Here is an 18293-nt window from a genome sequence, read left to right on the forward strand (position 1 = left end):
CTTTATCTTTCTCTCTCTCTCTTTATCTTTCTTTCTCTCTCTCTCTCCCTCTCTTTCTTTCTCTCCCTCTTTCTCTCTCTTCTGTCTTTCTTTCTGTCTTTTCTCTCTCTCTCTCTCGCTCTCTCGCTCTGTCTGAATTCCCCCGCTCCTCCCCAATGCTTGGCACTACACTTAATTGTTTCTTTATAATTTGGTTTTGTATTTTTTCGAGCTGCGGTAATCATTCAGGTTAAAAGTGATCCCTGTATTAGTTAAAACATCCCTGCTCAACTCTTTTGACTTGTCAGGAAAGCAGCCTTTCAGTGTGAACACACCTTCTCCTACAGCTTTACCGTCTCTGAGGCAGGAGCATGTTGCTTCAGGAGGCTGAGCCTAAACTCTCGACTGGCAATCCTAACGCAGTATTGAGGGAGTGCTGCACTGTCACAGTCGAGGTACTGGTGTAGTGGTACTGTCACTGAGCTAGTAATGTCGTGTTTCAGGCTTGGCAAATCTCAGCATGACAACCTATAGGATTGAAATTAAGTTCAGTCAATAGTAACCATGAAGTTGGTTAGAAAAACCTGTCTGGTCCACTAATGTTCTTGTAGCGAAGGAAATCTTCCATCCTTACCTAATACGATAAGATTTAGGACCAGAGGTAGGCCATTCAGCCCATTGAGTTCTGCTGTGCCATTTGGTGATATCACGACTGATCTGATAATCCTCACCAGCATTTTCATTCCTTGCCCTCATTGCTCAATCTGGCCTACATGTGACTCCCAGGTGCACTGTAATGTGGTTGACTCTTAACTGCTCTCTGCAGTGGCTGAGCAAGCCGCTGCGTTCAAAGAAAATTAGCAATGTGCAACAAATGTTGACCTTGTCAGTGACAAGAACAGCTGAGGAATGAACTTAAAGCAAAAGTTGTTAAATCTGGGCCATGTCTTCCCTGTCAGGTCTCCCAATCCCACAACACTTTTTAAGAGATGATTTTCTCTGGCATCCTGACCAATGTATCCATCGATCAATGTATTAAAACAGATTGTTCTTTCTCCTTCACGTTCATGCTACCCATGATGGATTTTCCACTCTCTTTCTTGACCGTGTGTCTGTTGAGCACAGTAAAGTTGTCAAAGCAAGAAATGTTGTACTAGTCATAAATATTAACTCTCATTTCTTCTGCCAACCACCCCGAGACTGTAAACAAAAAAAAAACAGAACAGCTGATGCTGGAAGTCAGAAACAAAACCCAGAAATCACTGTGAAAACTCAGCAGGCCTAGCATCAGCTGTGGGAAGAAAGCAGAGTTTAACATTTAGGTTCCAGTGACCCTTCTTCAGAGCTCTTTATAACCGTTATGAGGAAGGGTCACTGGATCTGAAATGCTAACTCTGAGTTCTCTCTGCAGATGCTGCCAGACCTGCTGAGTTTTCTCAGCGATTTCTGTTTTCCATCCTGACCGAGACTGTGACAGGAACCCTTCTCTCAGTTCTCTCTCACACATAGCTGAAACTTATAGACATGCTGCTATCCTGGAAGGTGAGGAGCCCCTTACAGTACTTTCTTAAGGCAAAAGGTGGCAATAAGATTTTCACGTAACTGGGCACAGGGATAAATGTTGACCTGACAGTCGGGTAACCGTTGTTTTTTGCGATATTTACAATGGGATCTTCTATGTTGAGCTGAGAGGAAAGACAGGCCCTCCTCTTAATGTTTTAACCAGAGAAACAGCACTTGCGACTGTGCTGCACTTTGAGTGCACTTCATTTGGTGTATTGCGTTGATGGGAGGTAACACCTTTAAGGTAAATCATGAGACCATGTCCCTGCGAAGGTGGCCATCAAAGATCCCCCTTTGGAGAAGAACAGCTGCCTGGGTCAAAATGTTCTCATCCTCTGTACCACCAATCAGAAACCCATTGTGGTTGGTAGGAGCTTACTCTGTACACAGTTTCTAGGTCAAAACCATGTCTGATGTCAATATTCAGGCTCAGAGCTCCCGATGGAAAATCCTGAACTGGGTCTCGAAATGTGCAAGTATCCGGAGAAAGAATGACAATCCCCTCACCCTGCTGAGCATGTAAAAAGGCAGCTCCTGTCAACATCATCCAACACACGCGCTCACACACACTTACCTTAAATAACCTTACATTTTCTGTTAGACACAATCTGATTTTTCAATGACGCTGAACATTAAGAGATTTGCAAAGCAATTTAACAAATGACATGTTTTTCTCTTTTAATGTGCAATGTGATTCTAAATTAATAAGTTGAAAAAAGATCTTTGAAACCTGTACTCCAAGCAAATATGTAAGAGGTTCCCAGTATGTTGTTGTTCCATTTTTTTCAATTGCCCCCTTCCTAAATCTTTTCTCTTGCACTCTCTGTCTTCTTTCCTCTCTTATTTATCTCCTCAATTTCTCCCTGATCCCTTTTATCTCAATCTCCATTTCTCTCTCTCCTCGCTCCCCCCAATCCCTTTTGTCTCAATTGCCATTTTTCTCTCTCTCTTAACCCCTTTCTCCCTTAAATTTCTTTCCCCGATTTCTCTCCGACCATCCTGCCCTGTCCTCCTGCTGTTACCCTGTCCCCTCCGTCTCTTTGCTCTGCTACTTTCCATGCCCTCTGCTTCCGCACTCCCCTCCACTGCCTTCCTTGGCCGTTCCCACTCTCCCACTGAGATGTCTTCCTTCTTATTGTGAATGGGAGGAGTCCCTATCCTTGATTCTCTGTTTGTCCAGGAGCCATTCTCAGTGTATGAGGCGAGGGAAAGAGTCTATAAACTCTCGAGCTTCACAGCAACAGAAGGGGGAGCACTACCAATGACCCCTTGGGGTGTTTGGAGGCATCAAGCCTAATGCAGACCCCCCCCTCTGAGTGACACAGATTGCCTCAGCCTTAACTAGACCTCAAACCCTGGGCTCTCCCTCTATGTACAAGTCCATCCAGTGCTGGGTTCACTGTTGCCAAGTGATGCTTTGGGAGGCTGCGTGCTTGCTTTTCAAGGTCAGAGCGGGTGATCATGTTTAAATTCATTGCGAAACAGAATAAAAGTCTCTCGGATAGAGTTAGTCGCTAAGCAACAGAGGCTTTGGCATATTGTGTACAGCTTGCAGTGTTTAGTTTTGTCCACTTAGCTTTTTGAGAACATTTATGGAAGTGTTTTAACCACACGCACAAATAAATGATGCCTTTTTTTCCCTCAAAGAAAAGATCATATGAGTTTACGGGCAATTAGGAGTAATCTTCGAGGTGTTTACTGTGTCTGCCTCTAATGATTAATGGAAAGAGTAGTTGCTGCCAGCAAAATAGGGTGGATGCTTGTGCAGTCAAGATGGGATTAGGAAAAAGAAATTAAAGGATTTCTTGTTTTTACGACCTCAGGACGACCCTGAGTGCTTAACAGCCAGTGAAGTATAGTCGCCCTTGTATTGCTGTGAGTGCAATAGGCAGCTTGCACACACTGAGCTCACACGAGGTGCACTGAGACAATGACCAACCTCATCTGTTCGGATGTTGCTGGTTGAGCAAGAAATATAGACCGACTGACTAAGAGGAACGGACCTCCTCTCGAGTGTTGCTGAACTAAACGACATGATGAGGGGCAACATGGTGACTCCATGGTTAGCACTGCTGCCTCGCAGCATCAGGGACCCAAGTTCGATTCCAACCTCTGGCGACTGTCTGTGTGGAGTTTGTGCATTCTCCTCGTGTCTGTGTGGGTTTCTTCCGGGTGCTCTGGTTTCCTCCCAAAGTCCAAAGATGTGCAGGTTAAGTGGATTGGCCTTGGGATATATAGGATTAGTGGGATACAGTATGTCTGGGAGGATGCTTTTCAGAGGGTTGATCTAGACTCAATGGGCTGAATGGCCTGCTTCCGCATTGTAGGGATTCCATGTTTCTGAAGCTTTGTGTCTTTCACTCATCAGGACATGCAGAAGAATGTCTAATTTTGAACTGAAGGTTTCGGTGTTGGACTGAGGTGTACAAAGTTAAAAATCACACAACACCAGGACTCCAGGTCTTTTTCAATATATAATTTCAGTTGCATCACACTCGAAACTTTTGCTATAAATTTTGTGTCTTATGATCTTATAACTCCACAACCACCTGATGAAGGAGCAGCGCTCCAAAAGTTAGTTTTTCCAAATAAGCCTGTTTGACTATAACCTGGTGTTGTGTGAATTTTAATTTTGAACAGTTGCAACAAAATACTATCTTCAATTTTGGTGTCCGTGCTATAGGAAGGATGTATAAAACTTTAAAGATTTACAAGGATGTTGCCAGAGTTGTTGGGTTTGAGTTATAGGGAGTGGCTAATTAGGCTGGGGCTATTTTCCCTGGAGCGTTGGAGGCTGAGGGGTGAAGGTTATGAAATCATGGGGGGCATGGATAGGGTAAATGGACAAGAACTTTTCCCCAGGGTTGGGGAGTCCAAAACGAGAGGGCATAGGTTTGAGAGAGGAAAGATTTAAAAGGGACCGAAGGGGCAACTTTTTTCATGCAGTGGGTGGTAAGTGGATGGAATGAACTGTCAAAGGTGGTGGTGGAGGCTGGTACAATTACAACATTTAAAGGCATCTGGATGGGTATATGAGTAGGAAATGTTTACAGGGAAATGGGTCAAATGCTGGCAAATGGGATGAGACTTATTTCGGATATCTGGTCAGCATGGACAAGTTGGACCAAAAGGTCTGTTTCTGTGTTGAATGTCTATTTGATTCTATGACTATTAATCAGAAATAATTTTAAGACTGTTGGTCCTTATCCCAGAGGGATTGGAATTCAATTGGGGGAATGTTTACTTTCATTTATTTCAATTCCGTTATTAACATTACGACTTTGTAATGGCCACAGTATGTATCCTTCCTGGAGTCATAGAGTCATAGCGATGTAGAGCATGGAAACAGACCCTTCGGTCCAACTCATCCATGTCGACCAGATATCAGACCCTTTGGTTCAACCAGTCCATGTCACTCATAATCCCAAACTAAACTAGTCCCACCTGCCTGCTCCTGGCCCATATCTCTCCAAACCTTTCGTATTGATAAACTTATCCGAATGTCTTTTCAATGCTGTAATTGTACCAGCATCCACCACTTTCTCTGGCAGTTCATCCCACGCATGAACCACTCTCTGCCCCTCAAAAGTTGTCCTATTTGCTCACCTTAAACATATGCCCCCTAATTTTGAACTCCCCTACCCTAGGGAAAAGACCTTTGCCATTCACCTTATCTGCGCCCCTCATGATTTTATAAACCTATGTAAGGTCACCACTCAACCTCCTACGCTCCAGTGAAAGAAGTCTCAGCCTTTCCAGTCTGTTTTTATAACTTAAAACCCTCCAATCCTGGTAAATCCTTTCTGACCTTCTCCAGTTTAATGATATCCTACTTATAACAGAGTGACCAGAACTGGACAGTGTACTCCAGAAGGGACCTCACCAAAGTCCTGTACAAACTCAATATGACATCCTAATTCTGATACAAAGGCCTGAGCAATGAAAACACGCATGCATGCATGCCAGTCCAGTAGTTATTGCCCATCCCTAATTAACCAGAAGGCAGTTCACCACATTGCTGCAGGTCTGAAGTCACACATAGACTAGACCAGACCAGGTAGGGATTTCCTTCATTAGTGAGCTAGCTGGATATTTTCCCCCAACAGTCAGCAATGTATTCGTGGTCATCATTAGACTCTTACTTCCAGATTTATTTTTATTGAATTCAAATTCTACCATCTGTTGCAGCAGGATTTGAACCTGGTTCCCCTGAACATTATCTCAGCCCCTGGATTAACAATCCAGTGATAATACCACTAGGCCACCATCTCCTCTTCAAAAGTATTTGACGCATCTGGTGCCACGCATAAGATTATTACACAATATTGGGACTCTTGTGATTAAGGTTAATACTTAGCATGAAATGAATATTCATTAATGGACAAAGAATATACCATTCAGAGGGATATAATGGAACGATGTAGGGTAGATGGGCTTCAGATTAGTTCTACAGGTTGGCACAACATCGAGGGCTGAAGGGCCTGTACTACACTGTAATGTTCTATGTTCTTTAATGTATGGGCTAACACAATTTCAGCCTCTAGAATATAGTGTGAATAATTGATTTAGCTGAGGGAATGGAGTCAAAAGCATTGAAGTTTCCTGACTGTTTTGGACCAGACCAAGCACCCTCAAAATATATCAAAGAGATAGCCTAAACCCTAACTTTTTGTTGAAAGGCTTTGTAAGGTTCTGGATTTCAGATATGATTTGATTGGTCCACTCCAAGACTTTAAACAAAACATACTTTATTCTTGCAACACAGTTAAAATACAAACAAAAAAATGACAAATTGGCATTATGTTAATTCTATTGAAATACTTAATAAAATTACATATTATTTAACTGCTAATCATCAGCTGTTCCAATATAGCGGCATCCCATAAACACCCTTGGTAAAGGCAAATTGAGCAAAACAGATTTCCCTCATGCGTTATCTCCTCTTCAGGCCAGGAGAAAGGAACACTTTGAGGAACAGATGCTAGCCACAAAGAAAGAACTCGAGTTTTCTGCTGCTGCAGAGAGAGGGCTTTATCTCACAGCTGCAACAGCCAACTCTAAATCCTAAAGAGGAGAAAGTGAGGACTGCAGATGCTGGAGATCAAAGTCAAAAAGTGTGGCGCTGGAAAAGCACAGCAGATCAGGCAGCATCTGAGGAGCAGGAGAATCGACGTTTGGCTTGGCGTCATTCCCAATGAAGAGCTGATGCTCGAAACATTGACTCTCCTGCTCCTCGGATGTTGCCTGACCTGCTGTGCTATTCCAGCACCCACACTTCTTGACTCCAACTGAAAGCAAAACAAAAGCCCCGGTTCCGCGTGAACCTGACTGCATACACTCATGCTTTTTCCATGCTAAAAACAACACTCAGGGAGCTCAAAGCTGTTTACCAATTACTTCTGAAGCAGACATATCAGCACCATGATGTCACCAAGGTTAAGGATGAGGTTTCTAAATTCTTGGAAGAGCAGAGTCGGATTAGAACAAGTCAACATGGATTTAGTAAGGGGAGGTCGTGCCTGACAAACCTGTTGGAGTTCTTTGAAGAGGTGACAAGTAGGTTAGACCAGGGAAACAGAGTTGGGATAAAAGGTTCTTTTTCGGAATGGCAGCCGGTGACAAGCGGTGTCCCACAGGGTTCAGTATTGGGGTCGCAGCTGTTCAGGTTATATATTAATGATTTGGATGGAGGGACTGGGGGCATTCTAGCAAAGTTTGCCAATGATACAAAGTTAGGTGGACAGGCAGGGAGTACTGAGGAAGTGGTGAGGCTGCAGAAGGATCTAGACAGTTTAGGAGAGTGGTCCAGGAAATGGTTGGTGGAATTCAATGTGAGCAAATGCGAGGTATTGCACTTTGGAAAAAAAGAATACAAGCATGGACTACTTTCTAAACGGTGAGAAAATTCGTAAAGCCAAAGTACAAAGGGATCTGGGATTGCTAGTTGAGGATTCTCTAAAGGTAAACATGCAGGTTGAGTCCGTGATTAAGAAAGCAAATGTAATGTTGTCATTTATCTTGAGGGTTGGAATATAAAAGCACCGTTGTGCTACTGAGACTTTATAAAGCTCTGGTTAGGCCCCATTTGGAGTACTGTGTCCAGTTTTGGACCCCACACCTCAGGAAGGACATACTGGCACTGGAACGTGTCCAACGGAGATTCACACGGATGATCCCTGGAATGACAGGTCTAACATATGAGGAACGGCTGAGGATACTGGGATTGTATTCGTTGGAGTTTAGAAGATTAAGGGGAGACTTAATAGAGACATACAGGGTAAATTCAGAACAGAAATGGGGAGACATTTCTTCAGCCAGAGAGTGGTGCGCCTGTGGAATTCATTGCCGCAGAGTGCAGTGGAGGCCGGGACTCTAAATGTCTTCAAGGCAGAGATTGATAAATTCTTGATGTCACCATGAATTAAGGGTTAGGGGGAGAATACAGGTAAGTGGAGTTGAAATGCCCATCAGCCATGATTGAATGGCGGAGTGGACTCGATGGGCCAAATGGCCTTACTTCCACTCCTATGTCTTATGGTCTTATAATAACCCCACCTCCCCCTTGCAAGAGAGACAGCTCAGAATGGCTCTTAAAGGCACAGCATCATTATTTAACAATACAAAATTAAATGGAAAATGAAGCTATGAGAATGATTTTACAATCATACAGTACAGAAGAGACCATTAGGCCCATCGAATCTGCATTGGCACAAACTAATCTAAATCTACAATAGTCTCACTTGCCAACCCTTGGCCCACAGGCCTTGAATGTTGTGACATCTTCTATCCTTACCCAGTGTGGCCTGCACTTGACTCTAGATCTGTAGCCATGTGGTTGACTCTTAACTTCCCACTGAAATGGCTGAGCAAACCACTATTAGGGTGGGCAACAAATGCTGGCTTTGCCAGCTATGTCCACATCCCATCTCAGTGTATTAGGAAATAGAGTAGAATGGACACACGACCTGTGGAATAAATGCCCTTTAGGGAAGGAATCTGCCATCCTTATTTGGTCTGAGACAAAGAAACTGCAGATGCTGGAATCCAAGGTCGACAAGCAGGAGGCTAGCAGAACACAGCAAGCCAGGCAGCATCAGGAGATGGAGAAGTCAACGTTTCAGAACTGGGGGTGGGTCTGACCTACATGTGACTTCAGACTCAAATAACAAAAAGCAAAGAACAAAGAAAATTTACAGCCCAGGAACAGGCCCTTCGGCCCTCCAAGCCTATTCAGATGCAAATCCACTGTCTAAGCCTGTCACCCAATTCCTAAGCATCTGTATCCCCCTGCTCCCCGCCTACTCATGCATCTGTCCAGACGCTTTTTAAATGAATCCACCATGCTTGTCTCTATTACCTCTGCTGGCAAACCACCGCCCTCTGTGTAAAGTACTTGCCGCGTGTATCCACCTTAAACTTTTCACCTCTCACCTTGAAAGTCTGACCTCTCATTATTGAATCCTTCACACTGGGAAAAAGCTTATCTCTATCTACCCTGTCTATAACCTTCATGATTTTGTAAACCACAATCAGGTCCCCCCTCAATCTCCTTTTTTCTAATGAAAACAATCCTAACCTACTCAACCTCTCTTCATAGCTAGCACCTTCCATACCAGGCAACATCCTTATATACCTTCTCTGCACCCTCTCCAAAGTGTCCACATCCTTTTGGTAATGTGCCGACTAGAACTATACATAGTATTTTAACTGCAGCCGAACCAATGTCTTGTGCAATTTTAACATGACCTGCCAGCTCTTATACTCAATACCCCATCCAATGAAGGCAAGTATACCATATGCCTTCTTGACCACTCTATCTACCTTCAGGGTACAATGGAGCTGAATTCCCAGATCTCTCTGCTCATCAACTTTTCCCAAGGCTCTTCCACTTATTGTATAATTCGCTCTAGAATTAGACTTCCCAAAATGTATCGCCTCACATTTGCCTGGATTGAACTCCATCTGCCACTTCTCCGACCAACATGTGACTTCACTTTCTCTATTAGTCTACTGTGGGGAACCTTATCAAACACCTTACTAAAGTCCATGTATATGACATCTACAGCCCTGCCTTCATCAATCAACTTGGTCACTTCCTCAAAGAACTCTATTAAGTTGGTAAGGCACAATCTCCCCCGCACAAAACCATGTTGCCTCTCACTGATAAGCTCCTTTTCTAAATAAAAATAGATCCTATCCCTCAGTACCTTCTCCAGCAACCTTCCCACCACTGACGTCAGGCTCACTGGTCTGCAGTTACCTGGAATATCCCTACTACCCTTCTTGTACAGGGGACAACATGAGCAATCCTCCAGTTCTCCAGCACCTCACCTGTATTTAAGGATGCTACAAAGATATCTGTCAGGGCCCCAGCTATTTCCTCTCTTGCCTCCTTCAGCAATCTGGGATATATCCCATCCAGTCCTGGGGATATGTCCACCTTAATAACCTTTAGCCCACCCAACACACCTTCCCTACTTATGTCAATGTGATCCAGAATAATTAAACTTCTATCTCTAATCTCAACATTCATCATGTCCCTCTCCTCAGTGAACACTGATGCAAGGTAATCATTCAGAATCTCACCCATTTTCTCAGGTTCGACACACAGCCTTCCTTCCTTATCCTTTAGTCGACCAATCCTCACTGTTACAATACTGGGGGGAACCCCTCTGCTAATTTAAACCCGACACACAGAGAAGCTCAACTCGCGCCGTAATTTGGTAAATTTCGAGAGGCAAAGAACTATCCTAGAGGTCACTATATAAAGCAAAAATTAATCATTTTATTCTTCAAAACCAAAAGAGAGCATGAGACAACTATTTACAACCGCTTTCTCTTAAACTTATCTTTTACCTCCCACTGTACAATACTGGTCCAACTTTTTAAAAATCCCAATTAAGATGTACAAAAAAGAGTCACATTTCAAAACCAATCAGCTTTGTCAATTCTCCTTTGTGGATCTTCCTCTGTCGATTTTTCTCTATCATCTTTTCTTCAGTATTCTGCTTCAGGTCTTTCATATGAACAGGTACCCTTCCAAGAGCTCTTCAGCTAGCAATCTATACTTGTTGGTGTTCTTGGCAGTTCTCCCCCTAACTGTTCAAAATGTCTGGTTTTATATCCAAAACATTGGGTCATTTCATTAGTTTGATGCTGTCAAAATACTAAATTCAAATTTGATTCGATTTTGGTATCTGGAGCATAATTTACACTGGTTGGCCAAATTTGAATTTGTTTTTGTATCATGGCACCTCATCTGCTTTATTGGTTTCACAGTTAAATGTTAAATTTTAAATTCTTTCAGCATACTCTGTGCCTCTCTACATCCATGCCAGCTTCCGGTCTCTCTTAAAGGTACAGTACATAACACCTTCGTAACCCTCATAGTACCGTGGTTGACTCTTAACTACCCTCTGAGCAATTAGGGATGGACAATAAATGCTGGCCTATCCAGCGACACCGTCATTCCAAAAAAGTAGCACAATGCGTAGTTGTCTAATTTGGCACAAAAAAATAATAACGTAGAGGTTTTAATCCGGAGAGAAAAAGAAATATTGGCATTCAGAGGTGTCCGGGGGTGTCCTTGTACATAGATAAATAGGTACAGCAGAAATCAGGAAGGTAAATAGTAAGTTAGCTTTTGTTACAAATGTGTTGCTGTGTGAGGGGAATGAAGTCTTATTGCAATTAAACAGGACATTGATGAATCCATACCTGGAAGACAGTGTACAGTTTTGGTTTCCGAGTCAAGTGGAGACTTGCCCCGGATAAAGAGCGGCAAAAATTCACTTGGGTGATTGGTGTGAAGGGAGTGTCTTGTGAGGAGACATTAAGTATACCTGGCTGATAATACCTAAAACTGAGAAGAATACAAGGTGATCAAGTTGAAGTATGTAAAAGTTCTAAGGGGTTTGACTGGATGGGCACTGAAAACATGTTCCACCAGGCTAGCGAATCTAACACAGAGCATCAGAACAAAGGATCGGCCATGTTGACTGATGTAAGGGGAAATATCTTCACTCAAACAGATGAGTCTACTCTCGAGAGCTGTGGATGCTCAGCCATTGAGTGCATTTAAGACAGACATTTTTGATCACTAAGGAAATTTAGAGACCTCGGACTATCTGGGGCAGTTTTGGAGAAATCCTACTTGTGAGGATACATTGAAGAAGTTGGAACTTTTCTGTGTGTAGCGACAAACACTGAGAGGAAATCTGATGGAGAGTTTCAAAATCATGAGCGGGCTGGATAATGTAGTTGGGGAAAAGCTATTCCTGTTCAAAAGGGACAAGAACAAGAGGGAATAGAATTAAAATGATTTGCAAAAGAAGCAAGAATTATCTGAGTAAAACATTGTCACACAGTGGAGTAGTTAGGATATGGCGTGAACTACCTGGAAGTGTGGTGGAAGCAGGTTCAATTGAGGCTTTCAGGAGGGGCATTGGATGGTTATTTCGACAGAAATAACATACAAAGGTATGGGACGAAAGGACACAAAGTCATGCTCCTTTGCACACCCAGTACAGGCACAGTGGGCCAAATGGTCTCCTCCTATGCTGTGACACTTCGGTGATTTGTGAATGTAAGTTTAGCGTTGAATGGTGAAGGAAACCTGAAGGGTCAAGTCCAGCTCCTATCTTGTCCTCATGCTTGAGAGGTTGAAGTTCAGCTCAAATTATAACATACTTCTTTCCAAATGAAGCTGAAAACTGGGACTGTAGTAGTTACTGAACAGTTCAGGTCCTGCACTCAAATCTGGATGAATGGATTTTGTTTTGTTTCTGTTGATTGTCTTTCACTGAATTATTGAGACACAATGCCATAGAGTCATAGAGATGGACAGCACAGAAACAGACCCTTCGGTCCAACTCGTCCATGTTGACCAGATATCCCAACCCAATCTAGTCCCACCTGCCAGCACCTGGCTCATATCCTTCCAAACCCTTCCTATTCATATACCCATTCAGATTCCTTTTAAATGTTGCAATTGTACCAGCCTCCATCACTTCCTCTGGAAACTCATTCCAAACACACACCACCCTCTGAGTGAAAACGTTGTCCCTTAGATCTCTTTTATATATTTCCTCTCTCACCCTAAACCTATTCCCTCTAGTTCTGGACTCCCCCATCCCAGGGAAAAGACTTTGTCTATTTATCCTATCCATTGCTGCTCATGATTTTATAAACCTCTATAAGATTTGATTAGATTAGATTAGATTAGATTACATTACAGTGTGGAAACAGGCCCTTCGGCCCAACAAGTCCACACCGAAAAGACTTTGTCTATTTATCCTATCCATTGCTGCTCATGATTTTATAAACCTGCCGCCCATTTGGTGGCACGGTGGCACAGTGGTTAGCACTGCTGCCTCACAGCGCCAGAGACCAGAGTTCAAATCCCACCTCAGGTAACTGACTGTGTGGAGTTTGCACATTCTCCCCGTGTCTGCGTGGGTTTCGTCCGGGTGCTCCGGTTTCCTCCCACAGTCCAAAAATGTGCAGGTTAGGTGAATCGGCCATGCTAAATTGCCAGTAGTGTTAGGTGAAGGGGTAAATGTAGGGGAATGGGTCTAGGTGGGTTGCTCTTCGGAGGGTTGGTATGGGCTTGTTGGGCCGAAGGGCCTGTTTCCACATTGTAAGTAATCTAATGTAATCTAATCACCCCTCAGCCTCCGACGCTCCAGCCTGTTCAACCACTCCCTGCAGCTCAAATCCTCCAACCCTGGCAACATCCTTGTAAATCTTTTCTGAGCCCTTTCAAGTTTCACAACATCTTTCCGATAGGAAGGAGACCATAATTGCACGTAATGTTCCAACAGTCGCCTAACCAATGACCTGTACAGCCGCAACATGACCTCCCAACTCCTGTACTCAACACTCTGACCAATAAAGGAAAGCATACCAAACGCCTTCTTCACTATCCTATCTACCTGCGACTCTACTTTCAAGGAGCTATGAGCCTGCATTACAAGGTCTCTTTGTTGAGCAACACTCCCTAGGACCTTACCATTAAGTATATAAGTCCTGCTAGGATTTGCTTTCCCAAAATGCAGCACCTCACATTTAGCTAAATAAAACTCCATCTGCCACTTCTCAGCCCATTGGCCCATCTGATCAAGAACATGTTGTAGTCTGAGGTAACCTCCTTCGCTGTCTACTATACCTCCAATTTTGGTGTCATCAGCATACTCACAAACTATACCTCTGATGCTCACATCCAAATCATTCATATGAATGATGAGAAGTAGAGGGCCCAGCACTGATTCTTGTGGCATTCCACTGTTTACAGGCCTCCAGTCTGAAAAGCAACTCTCCACCACCACCACCCGCTGCCTTCTACTTTTGAGCCATTCTTTATCCAAATGGCGGGTTCTCTCTGTATTCCATGATCTCTAACCTGGCTCACCGGGAACCTTGTTGAACGCCTTACTAAAGTCCATGTAGATCACATCTACCGCTCTGCCCTCATCAATCCTCTTTATTACTTCATCAAAAAACTCAACCAAGTTTGTGAGACATGATTTCCCACGCACAAAGCCATGTTGACTATCCCTAATCAGTCCTTACCTTTCCAAATACATGTACATCCTGTCCCTCAGGATTCCCTCCAACAACTTGCCTACCACCGACATCAGGCTCACTTGTCTGTAGTTCCCTGGCTTGTCCTTACCACCTTTCTTAAACAGTGGCACCACGTTAGCCAACCTCCAGTCTTCCAGCACCTTGCCTGTGACTATTGATGATACAAATATCTCAGTAAGAAGCCCAGCAATATCTTCCCTAGCTTCCCACAGAGTTCTAGGGTACACCTGATCAGGTCCTGGGGATTTATCCACTTTTATGCATTTCAAAATATCCAGCTCTTCCTCCTCTGTAATATGTGCATTTTTCAAGATGTCATCATCTATTTCCCCACATTCTATACCTTCCATGTCCTTTTCCACAGTAAATACTAATGCAAAGTACTCGTGTAGTATCTGTCCCATCTCCTGCGGCTCTACACAAAGGCCGCCTTGCTGATCTTTGAGGGACCCTATTCTCTCCTTAGTTGCCCTTTTATCCTTAATATATTTGTAAAAACCCTTTGGATTCTCCTGAACTCTATTTGCCAAAGCTATCTCATGTCCCCTTTTTTGCCCTCCTGATTTCCCTCTTAAGTATACTCCTACTGCCTTTATACTCTTCTAAGGATTCACTTGAACTATCCTGTCTATACCTGACATATGCTTCTTTCTTTTTCTTAATGTGGCAGATTTGGTTTCAACTGTAAGACAGAAATTTGTTGCACAAAAAGAAATAAAACTGAAATGAAGCAAACTATCCCCATGTGATGCAGTGAGAAAGATTTCAAATACACAGCAAAACAAAATTTCAGCTTCTCCCCAATATCATTATGCTACATGAATACCACAGAAAGGGTTGGAGGAACAAAGCAGGTCCAGCAGCATCTGGAGAGTGAGAAATAGAGTTAATGTTTCAAGTTCAGCTTTAGTCTTACTCAGAACTAAAAGGAACTGTAAAATTGTGCTTCTCTTTTTGCTGGTGTAGATAGATAGGGGAGAAGGCTAATTTGGAACAGAATGTAGGAGTGCCCACAGCAGAAGATCAATGGGAGTGATTAATGGGGATAAAGGAGATTAGGAGATGTTAAATAGGTGTAAATGTTAGAGTGGAGGGAAATGAAGAAAGCGACATTAGGGGGGAAGGCATCAGAGATTAAATAGTAAACAGAATGATAGTATAAGCAGGTTGGGTGTGATATAAAATTCTGCATAAACTTGAGGGACAATATGTTTTTTTTAAACTTTGTTTATTCATTCACAGGAATTGGGTGTCATTGGCTAGACCAGCATTTATTGTCCATCCCTAGTTGCCCAGAGGATCGATAGGATTCAACCACATGGCTGTTGGTCTGCAGTCTCTTGTAGGCCAAACCAAGTAAGGACTGCAGTTTCCTTCCCAAAAGGACATTAGTGAACAAGATGGGTTTTTCCCAACAATTAGATTTGTGTGTTTTTTTTAATTTCACTCCTGCAAGATGTGATTTTGAAACTATGTCCCCTAGATGCCCCACCAACAGAAATATCAGTCTTTCTATCAATCTTAACTGTTCCTCTTTAATCTTTTGAAACCTTTGATTAAATTGCCCTCTGCTGACCTTTGAATTTCCCAGGAGTACAGCTGTATCCCTACCCTAGGACACCACGTGCGATTCTAGTCAATTCACATTCGAGGCTGGCCTTTACTTTTCCGAAGCTGTGGTACCCAGTTTGCTTTGAGATCAGCTGAGCCAGACAGCACGTCCGTTTAATGGCCCAGGTGATAGCTGGCTCCTCCAGCAAGGCAGCATTCCATCTGTCCTGCACTGGGACCGCCGGCCTTGATGAGAACTCCGTTCTGCATGCTTTGTTTTGCTGATCTCTAAATGTAGCCGCTGTGCTGAATGAGCCATTGAGTAGGGATCCTGCCTGAAAACTCCCTTGTACTCCCCCTCCCAGATTTAGGATGCAGGCTGCCATTTCCGTAGTCAGGCCTAACTGTCGTCCTGTCAGTCCCACGTTCAATGGTTTAGTTATCCAGTGAGGATAACTGGGATAACAGTGTTGTCACATTACTTCACCAAATATAGTTACAAAATGGCTATCCATTAATCCCCACAAATGACCCCACAGAGACGGGGTCAATTGTTGACGGAGAGACTCTGCTGATTGTACTGGAGGGGCTGCAGAGGAGATTCACCAGGATGGTGCATTCAAGCAATGAAGAGGGACTGGATACGCTTGGATGGTCTTCTTTGGAGAAGAGCAGGTTAAGAAGGGGCACCTGATAGAGGTGTGTCAGATTTTATGAGGGGCATGGACAAGGTGGGTAGAAAGCAGCTGTACCCTTTAGTTGAAGTATCAATAACAAGGGGACATAGTCTCAAAGTGAAAGGCAGCAGGTTTAGAGAGCAGTTGAGGAAAATGCATTTCCACTGGGAGGATGGTGGTGGAGTGGAATACACTGCCTGGGAGGCTAGTTGAGGTGGGAAGCCTCAAAACCTTTAAGAAGTACTTGGATGAATATTTAAAGTATTGTAGCATGCAAGGCTGTGAGCCAAGTGCAGGAAAGTGGAACTAGTGTTGGGAATTGTATATCTTTGCTTGAATCGACTTGAAGGGCCAAAGGGTAATGCCATGTCTGATTCTATGATGCTGCCCAGATCCTGACCACACCATGTCCCATTTTACCCATCACTCTGTGCTCATCAGCTTACATTGGCTTCTGCTCCACAAATACAAGTTTTCCAAATTCTCACCCTTGGTTTGAAATCTCTCCATTGGTGCACTCCTCTCTCTGTTCCTGTGACCCCTGTAGCCTTACAGCCCTCCAAGATATCTGCGGTTCTCCAGTTCCCGGTCTTCTGCATATCCACATTTTCCATGGTTCCCAGTGTTAGCAGGTGCTTCTTCATACGCTGAGGTCATGGGCTTTGATGTTTCTTTGTCAAACCTCTCTAGCCCTCTCCTCCTGTTAAGCCAACCCTTAAAACCTCCCACTTGTGCCGGGACTTCAGCATCTGTGTAGCTCAGTGTTAAGATCTGTTTGATAATGTTCCACAAAGTGCACTAGGATGTTATAGACTATAGAATTCCTATAGTGCAGAAACATGGCCTTTGGCCCAACAAGTCCAATCCGACCCTCCGAAGAGTAACCCACCCAGAACCATTCCCTCTACCTTATATTTACCCCCGACTAATGCACCTAACCTACACATCCCTGAACACTATGGGCAATTTAGCATGGCCAATTCACCTAATCTGCTCATCTTTGGATTGTGAGAGGAAATTGGAGTACCCGGAGGAAACCTGTGCAAACAGGGGGAGAATGTACAAACTCCACACAGACAGTCGCCCAAGGCTGGAATCGAACCTGGGTCCCTGATGCTGTGAGGCAGCAGTGCTAACCACTGAGCCACTGTGCAGTCCCTAGCTTCGTCCACACATGTTCCATCTACGTCCACACAAAACTGCAAGTTGTTATTGAGAAATCAGGTATTTCTAAGGGTCTAAAGTGAGGGCAGCAGATGATGGAGATCAGACTCAAGAGTGTGGTGCTGGAAAAGCATCTGAGGAGCAGAAGAATTGATATTTTAAGCAGAAGCTCTTTGTCATTCCTGATGAAGAGCTTATGCTCGAAACATCGACTCTCCTCAGATGCTGCCTGACCGGCAGTGCGTTTCCAGCACCACACTTTTTGACACTGGTTTCTGAGGATCCAGGTTGCTTGGATTTTTTTTTAGCCTTTCTTTTGTGTAATTTAAAAATAAAATTGACCTTCACTCCTCCTGTTGCAGGTTACCAAGTTAAGTGTGAATACATCGCCCACAAGGAAGGCGTGGTCAGAGAAGAAATGGTTTTGGCCAGCAAGATTAATGATCGTTCCCCTGTAAAAGTCACATTGCAGGCCCGAGTCCTGGGTAAGTTCATTGTTTTTCCTCTCTGAGGCAGTGTGTCCTGTACTGCGCCTGGTATCTGGGATGGTGCCATTGCTGTGCTGACCGGGTTATGTGTGATATTCTGGCTGGAAAATGTGCTGAAATCGAGCAAATGTTTTAGGACGCAAAATCAGGCTGTCTGGGAACCCCATCAAGCTGTGCAGCTTTAAAACCAAGTAAACCATCCCCTCAAGAGAAATATTGATGCATAATGCCAACTTGTGACAGTCAACAGAAGAGCAATAGTGTACAGCTCGTCCATGTGTTTGAC

At 43.7% G+C, this 18293-nt stretch overlaps 1 protein-coding gene across 1 annotated transcript in view; it reads left to right on the top strand.

Annotated features, from left to right (window-relative positions):
* Positions 1–18293, top strand: part of LOC122559654 (UPF0687 protein C20orf27 homolog) — a 97374-nt gene that overhangs the window by 39589 nt on the left and 39492 nt on the right. Inside the window, exon 3 of the mRNA XM_043709910.1 lies at positions 17882–18004. Coding sequence (XP_043565845.1) covers positions 17882–18004 — 123 coding nt within the window. The remainder of the gene's footprint in view (positions 1–17881; positions 18005–18293) is intronic.

Source organism: Chiloscyllium plagiosum, chromosome 1, assembly GCF_004010195.1.
Source record: "Chiloscyllium plagiosum isolate BGI_BamShark_2017 chromosome 1, ASM401019v2, whole genome shotgun sequence".
Lineage (NCBI taxonomy): Eukaryota > Metazoa > Chordata > Chondrichthyes > Orectolobiformes > Hemiscylliidae > Chiloscyllium > Chiloscyllium plagiosum.